General features: G+C 42.6%; 1 protein-coding gene across 7 annotated transcripts in view; it reads right to left on the reverse strand.

Annotated features, from left to right (window-relative positions):
* The window catches only part of MBD5 (methyl-CpG binding domain protein 5), a 148,192-nt gene that overhangs the window by 25,273 nt on the left and 109,499 nt on the right, over nucleotides 1-13,420 (reverse strand). For all 7 annotated transcript variants that reach the window (XM_075710642.1, XM_075710647.1, XM_075710646.1 and 4 more), the window contains one exon: nucleotides 11,170-13,308. In XM_075710642.1, coding sequence (XP_075566757.1) covers nucleotides 11,170-13,308 — 2,139 coding nt within the window. The remainder of the gene's footprint in view (nucleotides 1-11,169; nucleotides 13,309-13,420) is intronic.

Consider the following 13,420-nt stretch of genomic DNA (forward strand, 5'->3'; position numbering starts at 1 on the left):
TGTGTGGATTTTATCTGTGTTCCTTTTTTTTTGAAGTATTGCTTGACAGGTATTCTTAAGCAGATGCAATATAATAACGGGTATTATGAAATCCATTTGTGTTCAAGAAGATTCACTCTCCCTGCTCACTTAAAATAAAGAAATTAGAGTGGAAGATACTGATCATTCACATCACAGCACTGTCCTACCATGAAAAGACAGGAACACAAATGTACACATACGCTGTTTGGACGGAAGGATATAGCCAGAGGTCTATCTTGTTTTGAGTCCTGGTTTTTAAACACTCCTAAGATTTGAACAATATGAAGACTTGGACAGCAAGCTTCAGTGGCCGTCCTCAGAAGGAGAAGTTGGGGGACGAGCTATTGATTTCCAACTAAACAAAAGTAAAGAGTCAAAAACTATATAACGTTTCTGCAGCGGAAGAAGAATTGCGTCTGCATAAAAATATGTAGGAACAGTAATGACTTCACACACTGTGAATAATGCTCAGCTTCCTTATAATCCAGACAATTCAAACCCAAAGCAAACTATAGTAGACTTCATAGATACTAAAAGTACTTCTACCAAATTAAAGAACGTTACCTATATATGTATCTTCCTAAAAAACTGCAGTTAAATATACCAGTTAGGAAACTACAATGGAAATAATATTTTACAACACGTTTCTCTGGAAGGAACTCTCCAGTGTGTATTCTAGTATTTCAATAGTCTCAACAGTACATTGCTGGAGTTCGTAGAATAAAAATAACCAATAAGACAGGTGTATAAAGGACTTAGGGAACTAACAGTGCAGAACTTGCTCATTAGCCATTAATATCTAAAACATTTTAAGAGTTGAAAACAAGTAAATGTTACACATACCACTTTCCCAATTCTTACTTTTATGTATATTCAATAAAAATGCAGCTAGCTTTATTTTATATTTTGTATTTTCTTCATTGCTTTTTAAATTTAGAACATTTTAAGTTTTTGAAACCCTTGTCAGAAACTCACATTCAACTCCTTGTCATGTAATGAGCTTCTTGCTAAAACCTCCACCACTTCCAACCTCTCCTAGGGTAAAACTCAGTAGCTTTTTCAGAAGAAATCTGCAAGATCCTTTCAAAATGATCCAGCGAGAGTGGAGAGAGGAAAGTTTCACTGCATACCTTACCCTGAGATGATGAAGGTGTGAAAGTACAAAAGATCACTTAGGCATTGTAATTACTACTGTATCTCAAATGGTTTGTGCAACTTCTACCGCACAGGGTCACCAAGCCATGCTGGAGGCCTCCAGAAGCTACTGCAATACTGATATGAAATAATAATTAATATCAACTTGGAGACACGAACACATAGTTTGCATCACTGGCAATATTGTTAAATTAGCGATTTTAAGAGGCTTAACTTTCACAGAAGTATAATCGCTGATGGAAGCGATAGGACCTCATATTCCTTAAAAATTTGAGACAACATGTTCTTGCTTTAACTACATATTCCATCACTTACCTATAAGCTTAGAACCAAGAGTTATACAATTTTATAATTGTATTCTCTGTTTCCTTTTTGGAATGGAAAACATTTAAGATATTTATCTGGCGACACATTTATTATAGTGCTCCCAATCCTGAAGGAACCATAATTCAGCAGTTAACTGCAAACTACTGTCAGTTGTTCTTATTGAGATTGTGCGCTCCCTTGAGACAGCGAAGAAACGACGATCAATGGACCAATAAATAAAACATCCTTCTCAGCCCAGCAGAACCAGTTAAAAACGTGGACTCCCCTCATATACAATACTCCGTCCGCACAGAATGGGCTCTTCTGTGAAACATTTAACTGCCTATCCATAATATCACGCTTATCACTGTAGCAGCTGAGCGTATTACTATGACTACCAATGGCATAATGCTGCATGATCTTTTTTTTTTTTACTTACAACAAAACAGCTGTAACGTTGGCCCCATTCTTAAATAGTGTTTTTCAACCTCTTGCTTTAACAGATTATTTGAAGGATGAAAATCACTGAAATACAGCATGCAGTCTCTGCATCTTCTGAGAAGTGACTCGGCCAAAAATGAGTCTGTCAAAATTTTGGGGGAAGGGCAAAAAGTCCAAAGCAGTTTCTAGGACAACAGAAATCTTTAAAATTAGGCTTTTTTTTTTTTTTTTAAAAAAAATACCTGACTGAATTCAGTCTTGGCTCTTCTCCTTGTCCCTGTCTCTTCCGACTTCTGCATTTTACCATCACTGCTGTTTTTAACATTACTTTGGGAAAACTATTCTTCTGTGCTTAGCTGTTAACAGAAAGCAAAAGCAGTCTTCTAGTAAAAATCTGTGAAGACAACAGCATACAAATGAAGGAATAATCTTTCAGTATTTACTCAGTGTTGGCACCTAGGCTGATCCTGTCTTGTATCATCCCCCATTCACAGCTGTGGGAGATGCCGTGCAGATGAGGTAAAACATTTCATTGCAAATTTGGGAAATTAAAAATTCAATAAAAAGCATTATTTCTTTCATAGTCCCCACTCCACCCTCCAGCAAGTTTTGGAGTTGCCCATTGGAAAATAAGAATATTTTCCAAAGATGTGGAGAGCTAAATATGTATGGGGAATCTCATATAATTAATTCAGTTTTTCTTCACAATCATATCTTTAATAAAATAAGACTCAGCTTTCTGCATATTTTATTATTATTTTTTACAAATCCTCTAACTTTTATTAATATAAACACCTAGAAAAATGTATGGCAATTAAAACACTAACCCAGGTAAGAGTCTGGTTAACTAAAACACTGTGAGTTACCGGCAAATTCAAATTATAAGAAAAAAAAACACCACAAGAAAAACCCAAGCTGTGTGTCTAAGCAAGCGACGTGCTCGGTAAGCGGAGCTCAGCAGAGCCGAACTTTCAATCGTGGTATTTATCTCAGAGGTAACGCCAGCGCGATTCGCAAACGGGATACGGCAGCGCCTGCAGGGCCCCCCCCAGCAGGTGAGGTCAGAGTACAGCTACTACACAGTGAGGGCATCAAGTTCAAAGACAAGCAGGAAGGAGGTAGTAGCAATGTCGAGGTCTACGTCACTGCACACCTTTCACGAAAGAGCCTCGCGCTCGGAGCACGTGCCCCCGGATGCGGAGAAGCGGTACGTGATCCCATCATCACCCTCGACAAGCCAGCGCTGGTACTATCACCATTCCTGATCTTCTCGCACCAAAACTCAACCAGCATAACGTGTCTGATACAGTTGTAAATAAATTATTCTTACATTTCCTTTTTCCACTTCTACTCAAATTACAGGCTTACTCCTTTCAGCTCCCTGTACTAAACAACCAAGTTAATTAAGTAGAAATCGAGCCGATTCCCAAGTTTTTCCAATTTGCTAGCACTTGCTAACAATAAACATTCATAAACAGAGGTAATTTGAAAAGGAAAATCTATTCCACTACCAATTTTTTCCTCTATTGTAACCCTCACGGTAGCAAGTATGTTTACACCAACTGTATAGAAGTCTATCATGTTAACAACTAAGTTTTACCTCCTACAATTGCTGATGCCTACTAAGCCAGTGATTCCTTTATGTTCAGAGAATGAGAGCGGTTTTGCGCATGAACCTTCCATCAAGAGTTAAAAAGAGCAAATAAATGGGAATATTCATTTCAACGGCAGGGAAGAGACTTGACCTACCATACATGTCTCTTGCTTGGCAATCTTATTCTTCATGTAGAACATTTTCCCCATTCTTTACAGTTCTCATTTCAATAGGAAAATAATCACTTCTGTCTCCCCAAAATAGTAACAAAGGAAAATAGGGTTAATGTTGAAAAGCAGTGACAGATGTTAAAAAACAGTGATGCCTTATAATCACCAACCCGAGAAAAGTCCCTCTGTACATTTATATAAACACCAAAACCCAAAATCAATAGAACATTTCAATTGGTTCTATAATTAGAAGAGTAGCTGGTTGGCATCCTGTCTCGGGGTTATTTAAGTTTAATAAGAAACTTTTCTCAGACATAGCAAGTCCCATAAGGGGATGCCAGCCAGCTACTCTTCTGAATTTCAAGTCAAAAAGTTCTACTGATTTTGTAAATCCATGACACATAGAAGTAATTTTGGGGAGCAAATCCAGAGGCTCACATACTAGAATATGCCACTTTGTACATGTTTAATGTGATATATTCTAAAATACCCCATCTTCTTTGACGCCTAGGAAAGACCATTTTCAGAGAAGCAAGGGCCTACATTATGTTGACGACTACCACTACATCCAATAGTACATTTAACCTTTTATTCACGTAACTCCTTATGCGTTAGGTTCCTCACACCATCAAAATACGGATGTGACTGCAGCATCGTTCTTTTCCATCTAAAGCATTTACACTCACAGCTCTCCCAGAAGGTAAGGGAGAATACTTACCCCAAACTATCCAACCCCCCGCCATCTTCACAAAAATTAAAATCTGAAGCGATACTGTTCGTAGCACAGATCAGTATTTTTCACGTAGATTAAGGACAAATCCTTTAGTTAGACTAAAGCAATTCATTCCTCAGGAGACATAGCTTTGTGCTACAGGCAAAAAGCAAGAGAAAACAAAACTTTACAAACGGCGGCGAAGTGGGACATGTCCCGAAGATCACGCCCCATGCTGCTGAAGGAGAAAAAACCAAAGGCTGGTCTGATTTGAAGGAAATTTTTCTCTGCAATATATTATCAACAAGATCATTTCAGATTCTGCAAAGGGAAGGCAATCCCCGATCACTCCACGTTGACTAGCTCTAGCTGAATGTCAGTTTGGCAGGGAAAAAAAAAAATCTTTCATGAGTCCTTTAGGTTATATTGGGATTGAATCCTGATAATAAGGTTAGATTGTAATGGCTAACACAGAGGTGTAAGTATTTTGAGCAGCCAGCGTGAAAGCAGAGCCGCTCTCCGTGGCACCCACAGGTCAGTACGGGAGGGCAGCACGAGGGGACCCGAGCTGAGCAGATCATAGAATCATAGAATCATCTAGGTTGGAAAAGACCTTTAAGATCATCCAGTCCAACCATTAACCTACACTACCAAGCCCACTCTAGACTAATCAAGGGTAGACCAGACTAAACCATATCCCGAAGTGCCACATCTACCCGTTTTTTAAACGCCTCCAGGGATGGGGACTCCACCACCTCTCTGGGCAGCCTGTTCCAATGCCTGACCACCCTTTCCGTAAAGAAATTTTTCCTAATTTCCAGTCTAAACCTCCCCTGGCGCAGCTTAAGCCCATTTCCTCTTGTCCTATCGCTAGCTACTTGGGAGAAGAGACCAACACCCACCTCACTACAACCTCCTTTCAGGTAGTTGTAGAGAGCGATAAGGTCTCCCCTCAGCCTCCTCTTTTCCAGGCTAAACAACCCCAGTTCCCTCAGCCGCTCCTCGTAAGACTTGTTCTCCAGACCCTTCACCAGCTTCGTTGCCCGCCTCTGAACACGCTCCAGCACCTCAATGTCTTTCTTGTAGTGAGGGGCCCAAAACGGGACACAGTATTCCAGGTGCGGCCTCACCAGCGCCGAGTACAGGGGGACAATCACCTCCCTGCTCCTGCTGGCCACACCATTCCTGATACAAGCCAGGATGCTGTTGGCCTTCTTGGCCACCTGGGCACACTGCTGGCTCATGTTCAGCCGGCTATCTACTAACACCCCCAGGTCCTTTTCGGCCAGGCAGCTTTCCAGCCACTCTTCCCCAAGCCTGTAGCGTTGCATGGGGTTGTTGTGACCGAAGTGCAGGACCCGGCACTTGTGGCCTTGTTGAACCTCATACAGTTGGCCACGGCCCATCGATCCAGTCTGTCCAGGTCCCTCTGCAGGGCCATCCTACCCTCGAGCAGATCGACACTCCCACCCAATTTGGTGTCGTCTGCAAACTTACTGAGGGTGCACTCAATCCCCTCATCCAGATCATTGATAAAGATATTGAACAAGACTGGCCCTAAAACAGAGCCCTGGGGAACACCGCTCGTGACCGGCCGCCAACTGGACTTAACACCATTTATCACTACTCTCTGGGCTCGGCCACCCAACCAGTTCTTTACCCAGCGAAGAGTATGCCTGTCTAAGCCGTGAGCTGCCAGCTTCCCGAGGAGGATATTATGCGAGACGGTGTCAAAAGCTTTGCTAAAGTCGAGGTAGATGACATCCACAGCCTTTCCATCATCTACCAGGCGGGTCACCAGGTCATAGAAGGAGATCAGGTTGGTCAAGCAGGACCTGCCTTTTGTGAACCCATGCTGGCTGGGCCTGATCCCCTGGTTGACCTGTACTTGCCTGTGGAGTTCGCTCAAGATGAACCTCTCCATAATCTTCCCCGGCACCGAGGTCAGGCTGACAGGCCTGTAGATGCTAAGGCCAGAAGCGACCACCGCCATCGTTCAGAACGATCCCGTGCATGCTTGGGTCGTGACATCTCTTTAATTCTTTCTGTTCATATACTCCACACATCCTCTGCTCAAGTACTTCAACCTGTTCTCACAAAAAGGAAACCACTCGTTTCTTTGATGCCGAATTCACCAGCTTCCAGCCACTGGAAGTTGTCATCAAATGTCTGCCGACAAGGTAAAAGTGATGCAGCCCTCCGCCTTCTCGGATGCTGCCCAAGTGCCTACACTTATAGGAAGAGACACTATTCCTTGGCTACTTCTTTGAAAGAGCAGATGGCAGGGCATCCCCACGTGCTGGAACACCTCGCACGCAGCTCAGCTCCCTGGCACCTGCTCTGCTGACACGCTCACGCTGTGCGAGGGGGCCTGACTTCAGGACCTTCTGTAAGACAAAGAGCAGAGACACTGCCTCCAGGGCTTACACCCCGACGTCTGATGGCAACCACCCGTATCAATTTTGTGGCCCTCCTTTGAAATCTCTAGCGCTTCCGGTCCTTTCACGAGCAGTGACCACTAGCCAGAACGCCGCATCCCAACTCTGGTTTTCTCAAGTATACACAGAACCAGGAGCATCCCCAGTTCCCCTGCGTATTCCCATTTTTATGTTGCCAAGGATCCACCCACCTTCTCTTTTTGTGGGTTTTTGGGTTTGGGGTTTTTTTTTCAACATCACTGATCTAACAGTTTGCATTACATCTATTAAATCAAAGCCTCCAAAACCCCTTCGAGTCACTGTTTTCCAAGGCAATGTTCCACTCCCAATTATACTACACTGTACCTGGTTGTATTAAAATAAACTCTGAGTGGGACAGAAACTCCTCACTGACTGGTATTGGTCCTGTGTCCTCCTCCCTATTTAATTATATTTTACTATTTTCTATTCTGTAAATTTCACCAGTAAAAATTACTGTTCTATGGAAGGGATATAGCCTCTGTTTGCCAAATCTGCCCTTTATTTGTCTCTACTAAACTTCTAGACCTCAAGTTTCTCATATTTCTGATGTTCTGATATTTGAGACAAGTTATAATCTTTATTTCTATTCGCTATGGTTATGATATTAGTTCCCTTGATTTCCCTTATCAGCTGTATGTAGCTTTTACGCCCCAATATTTTTCACTTGTTTTCATCTATCCCACCATTTATGCACGTTGCATTCTTAGCAGGGTTTGCATGTTGAACGTTCAACGTTCACACACAGATTTTCTACACTGTGAACTTCTGGACTAACGGCACATTCTAACAGCAAGAAAAAAAAAAAAAAGAACCAGACTCTACAATAAAATATATCACACAGTGACGCAGCCCCATTTTACGAAAAGAACAGACAAATCCAAAGAGAGGCAAAGTGGCTTCATGAATAAATCTTAAAGCTGCCAAACTGGCAAACTGGAAAAATGAGTCTAGAACCCAGTCTCCTGGCAGCAAATGGACTCTTTTCAAAGGAATAGCCCTAAATAATCTCTACCGATCTGCTGCTAGCTCTTCCTGTAAGACACCTGCTATTAAACACTGTTTGCAACCCAAATGCTATAGAACCGAGAGATTGAGATTGTTAATAAAAATTAATTGAGCATAACTGGTTTTCAAGGGCTCAAACTTGGAAAAACTGCAAAAGCTTTCTACTGCATAAACAGTAATTTTTATTTTTGTATTTATTAATTTTTAATTCCGTCATGCTCATACTGAAAATTACCTGGAAACTAAAGTTATTATCTGTGGAAGAACAAAAGCTAGAATAAAACTTGGTCCATGTGGTTAAAATATAATTAAAAGCTTAGGCAATAACCAGCTATCTAATTGTGGTGATTCTCAGTATTTTTTCTCTCAGGAACTATTTTCTGATTAGTAGCTATTCTGAATGCTGGCACAGAAACAGAAAACAGATTTAGCAATTAAAATACTTAAAAAACAAAGCAAAAAATAAAAAAAAAAAGCCACAAACTCAAATATGAACACAAGAATTTCCCAAAGACGTCTTACTCAGCTAAACTACTCTTGAAAGCGCGGTTCACACGGCATGTTTGATGCTGCTCAGTTCCATCCACCGAAACTATCAACCTGCCCTGCCTCCGTACAGAATAATTCACAATATACCTCGTCTGTGCTGTCCACATAACTGAATGCAGACTGGTGACTAACTTTTATTTTTAAAGGTTATTATTAATGCAAAATACTCAACATTTGACACTTGTTTCACGGAAAGAACGCTTCCATTCTCCTGCAAATACAACAAAATGCCCCTGTCTGGATTTTCTGGATTAGATTTAAATCGTACGCTCCATGCTGCTGCGATGACTGGGTGAAGGTTCACGCACCGTTTTAGGGCTTTGCCCCTGGGAATAACACACAGATAACAGAATCTGAAACTTCATCTTAAAGAGAAGAAAAGCGCTCTCGGCTTCTAGCCATCATGGATATTTCATAAAATAGTTAAATGCAGGTTGTGTGTATTTTGCAAGCATCAAAACTACAGAAACAAACCCATTCAGTAGCGAGGGACAGAACATATTCAAATCTTTCTAGTCTTTGCCTACACAGAACTACCATTTATCATTTAGATAAGGAAAAAAGTGCCAGTTTAAGGCCCTGTAATTATATCCCTATCATTGTATCAGTTGTCTCCAGGGTATTAGAAATACCATTCTGTAGAAATACCACAGCAGAACAGAAGTTCCCAGGTGGGGCTATATACATATTTCTGTTCCTGTATCGATGAGACCCGAATCGGCTGTTTATGTCGAAACCTTTCTTGGTGGGGCTTTGCCACGCGCACAGATTCGTCCTGCTGCTGTCCCACAGGAGGTCGACAGCCGACACTGCTATCGTTTCTCCCTCATATCAACATTTGTCTTCTCGGGAAGAAATTCAGCTTGCCTGAAGACAAGGACTGGCAACGCAAGCAAAGGCTCTGATTAACTAACGTAGGAATGACGACGAGCCGTGCCATCGACCCGACGGCAGCCTTCCCGCGTGGTCCAGCACCACCGTACCCACGGAGCAGGAGCAAGAAGATCCCGCATGGGGATGAACTTGGATTCTCCTTCTTAGAAGCCCACTTGAATAGTCTTTAAGCCACGTCTTACTGATAACTTTCTACGTAAAACGTCTGGTAATCGGTTCCAGCCTGAATTTCCTGCAGGAATCTTGACCTTTTCAACCCTTACCCCGCACGGGGTGAATTACTACTGCTCAGCTTCTTGACGGGAACCGCTGGCGCACGAGCTCTTGCCCCACATAACATTCAGTCTTTTCTGTTCTCTGGAGGGCAAGTTAACGTAGTCCAGTGCCGCAATAACTTCACAGCTTCCTTCAGCTGTGTGGACAGTGACAATCCAGAAGAGCCCGTACCTACCACTGGTCCCCACTGAACTCAACAGAGGTGGAAACCCAAAGAGTGCCTGCTAAAGGGATTTTGTAGCACGCTTAGCGGGACAGGGAGGCAAGCTCCTAAGGCAAAACCAGACCTTTGTTCTGTTCGGAAGAGAGTACAAAGTCTCAGAAGAGACAGGCGATATCAGGAAATGCTCCCCTTTGTCAGCATGACAAGGCAAAACAGCCATGCAAGGATTAATAGCTGCTTGCTTGTGACACAAACCACCAAGACAGCTAAGGGGAAAAAAAAAAAAAAGCCTTTTTTTTCCCCAGGAATGGAGAGAAACCCTGAAAAGTCATCAGAAACTGTGCCCAGCATAATATTAGAAAATTATTTTTATGCAATTCAGTTTTTATACAATTCTGTTCTGTATTTTAAAGAATAAACAGCTCTCTCGGAGGAAGCTCAGGAATACATATCAGGGTCTTTCTTGGGTTAATGAGAGCCCGCTTGCACGCTTACAGTCACTTTCGTTTGACCTGATGTAGTTTAGCTATGACTGTATCAAACGCACGCTTTGAAAGTTAACCGAGCTGCAAGACTGAAATACCAAATGGAAGGTTTTCTTTCTGCTTAAGAAATTAACACAGCACCATCTTTCAAAAAACGAGTACTTTGTTCAACCAGTAGTAGTTAAATGAAATACAAACTTGTGAGCTGTCTCCCTTTTATCTTTAAACAGCACGGAGATAGGAACAGCAGCATACCTGTTTCCTCTCCAAGTCTTCACTGCTGAATAAACCAGGACATCTCTCTACACCCTTCCAACTGAATATACAGTTTATTAAACCATTTCATTACCAGCTTAGTAAAATTATCATTATAAAGGCAAACACAGACTTGGCACTACCCCGTGCTGTCCCTGAAAAGGGTTATTTTGCAAACTTTTATACTCTCAGTATGTGCTCCAATCTCTGATAACACCAACTCTTTAATGCAAGCAGTAAAGAACACGTGTATAGCCTGGACATATGCTGCCAGGTTAGCCATTGCATTCTAGGGTTGAAGTAGCAGGGCATGCTGCAAAAAACCCCCTCAATTTATTTGGGCAAGTGACAAAAGCTGAGGTCTGGGTATGTACAGAAGTGCATGGATTTTATTTATGCAGAGTGCGTGCAAGTTAATAAAAGCAAGAATTGTCACAGGAAGGAGGCCAAGATGATTTTGTCCAGGAAAAGGGAGATGTATTTTAGTCTACCACTGTTTTTTTTCCTCATTTGTTTTATTTTTGAGTTTCTGAATACCAGCATGAAATAGGCAGACTTTTCATATCGGTATATTGGTAAACTCAAATTTAAAAAGTAGATACGTAAAAGGAACCCATTTAAAAGTAGTCATCATATATTTCCAAGCAGTCAAACATAGGGGTATCCTTCTAGAAGGAAACGTACCTGCTTCAGGACTTGTTTGATTACAGCTGCTAACAATGCTGTTTGGTATCACTGGAGTGGAGGATGCCTGGATTCTCGACTGAGGTGGGTTCGGATGTAACGAATTTCCTAAAGCCATTCCTGACTGACTGAGCATCCCACAGTTCCCGCTAGCCTGCATCTGATTTATTAAACCTGCAAGATGGTTGGTTGTGCCCGGGCTAGTACCGTGGACAAAGTTAGTGTTTGCGTTCTGGCAGTGCACACCGTCCCCTCGCAAGGGTAAACTCTGTGCCAGCGAGTTCTGGAGACTGCCAGAGTTCATACTGGTGTCTGCAAAATGCATCTGGTTACCAGAGCAAGGTAGAGCAGTATTTGAGCTCCCACAACTGGTGGTACTATTGCTGCTCATGTGAGAGCTTTGACAACTCATGGACTGAAGTAGCTGGGACATAGAACTGATGGGAAAGGAGCTCTGACTTTGCTTTCTTATCAAATCAGATCCAGCTTTGGAAACTCCAGAACTGTCCAACTGAGACTGTCTCAGCAAACTCAACACCGTGGCGGTCGGCTGCTTTCTTTTTCTCAGAGGATCTTTTTGCTGAGACATCAATTTATCTCTCAGTGCTGCTCGGCCACTTTGCCCTTCAGTCGTTGGTAGAAGCACATTGGCAGCAGGAGGGAACATGGTATTTAAAGTGCTATGTCCTTCGTTGTTGCCACCGCTGGCAACAGGTCCAGAATTGCTACTGCTGTTACTGTTGTTACCAGCAAGTTTATTTTGATTTGCTAGCTGTGCTTTGGCTGCTGCTGAGAGTAAACTACTTGCTGGAAAAGAGGCAGCATTGTGCTGGTTCAAGATCTGATTTAAAGGCATTCCCAGCAAACCAGGCTGACTCTTCAAGGAACCACTTCCAGCCGATGCAGTAGAAAAAACTGCATTGTTTGGAGGATTTAATACATTACTCATTCCAGCAATTAATGGGTTAGGGATGTCCTTGTATTGATTAAGTCCATCGTGCTTGGTGGAAGGGCTAGATGGCATAGATGGTCTCGGTGACCCTATCGTTGACCGTGGGGACCTGGGAGGAACTTTAATACCGCTACAGGATGACTGTGGTCCTACTGGAGGCAGCAGGAAATTTCCGTGATCTGATGACGTGGAAGAAGAACGTGATCTTTGGGGAGAAGCCTCGATCCTTCCAATCCCGGATCCCATCATATGAACTGGGGATGTCACTGGCGAAGGAGAGAGGGAAGTCGAAGCAGAATGCTGAACTCTTTGAACATGACTGCCATGGTTCATGTGACCAGGTTTTACAGTTGGCAAAGGAAGATTACTTGGCAAAGGGACGACAGCAGGAGGCATGCTTACATTCATCACGGGTACCTGAGAGTGGACATTTGAATGGAAAGTAGTTGGGTTAATGATAACAGGATTCTGATTCACTGGTTTGCTAGGAATAGGGTCAAGTATGCCAAGTGGATCCTTTTCTGACGTTAATGGCTTTTTCTGAAGAGCACAAGAAGGCGGTGGAGGAGGTGGGGGTGGACCCTGGGGCGGTTTATGGTGAAACATTGCTCGTGGTATTTCCATACCAGTTGAAAAATTACACATGGGTTTTTTCATTACTGGGCTTTTTGTGGTCAAGGTTGGGGAAAGAGGTATATTAGTCCTTCCAGCCATTGCACAGGATGACTGTATGGGAGAACCATGTAGCATTACTGATGGTGGAGAGAGAGGTGTCCTGTTCATGTGAATAGGACTAGAGTTAGGTGCTCCATGAAAACTGGGATTGTTCCTTGTGAAAACATCAGGGCTTCCAAGTGGGTCAGTCCTAGGAGAGATTGAGCCATCTCCGTATATCTGTGATCCTGATGAAGCTGGACTGGGCATCCCACCATGACTGCCACGATACGGAGACTTCTGTCCAAGTTCATTACTACCCAATCTCTGCCTAGGATAGACAGAATGAAGTTCTTGTTGCTGGCTTCCAGCCATTTCTTGCACATAAAGCCTACCCATGGCATTAGATGCCCCTATCATCAACTTGAAAGGAGTCTTACATTCTGGCATCACAGAATTTGTAATTCCTTCATGTGATTTATTCCTCATTGATCTTGGAGTCGCTGCTCGAGTAGGAACTACTGGAGTTGCACCTAATATTAAAAACACAACAGTTACTGTTTTGAAATCTGATATCACACATTTCAGTGCAAAACTACCGTGTGTGAAAATATTCATAAAAGCTAGAAAGCCTTTTGGCTAAAC

Source organism: Pelecanus crispus, chromosome 5 (genome assembly GCF_030463565.1).
Source record: "Pelecanus crispus isolate bPelCri1 chromosome 5, bPelCri1.pri, whole genome shotgun sequence".
NCBI lineage: Eukaryota > Metazoa > Chordata > Aves > Pelecaniformes > Pelecanidae > Pelecanus > Pelecanus crispus.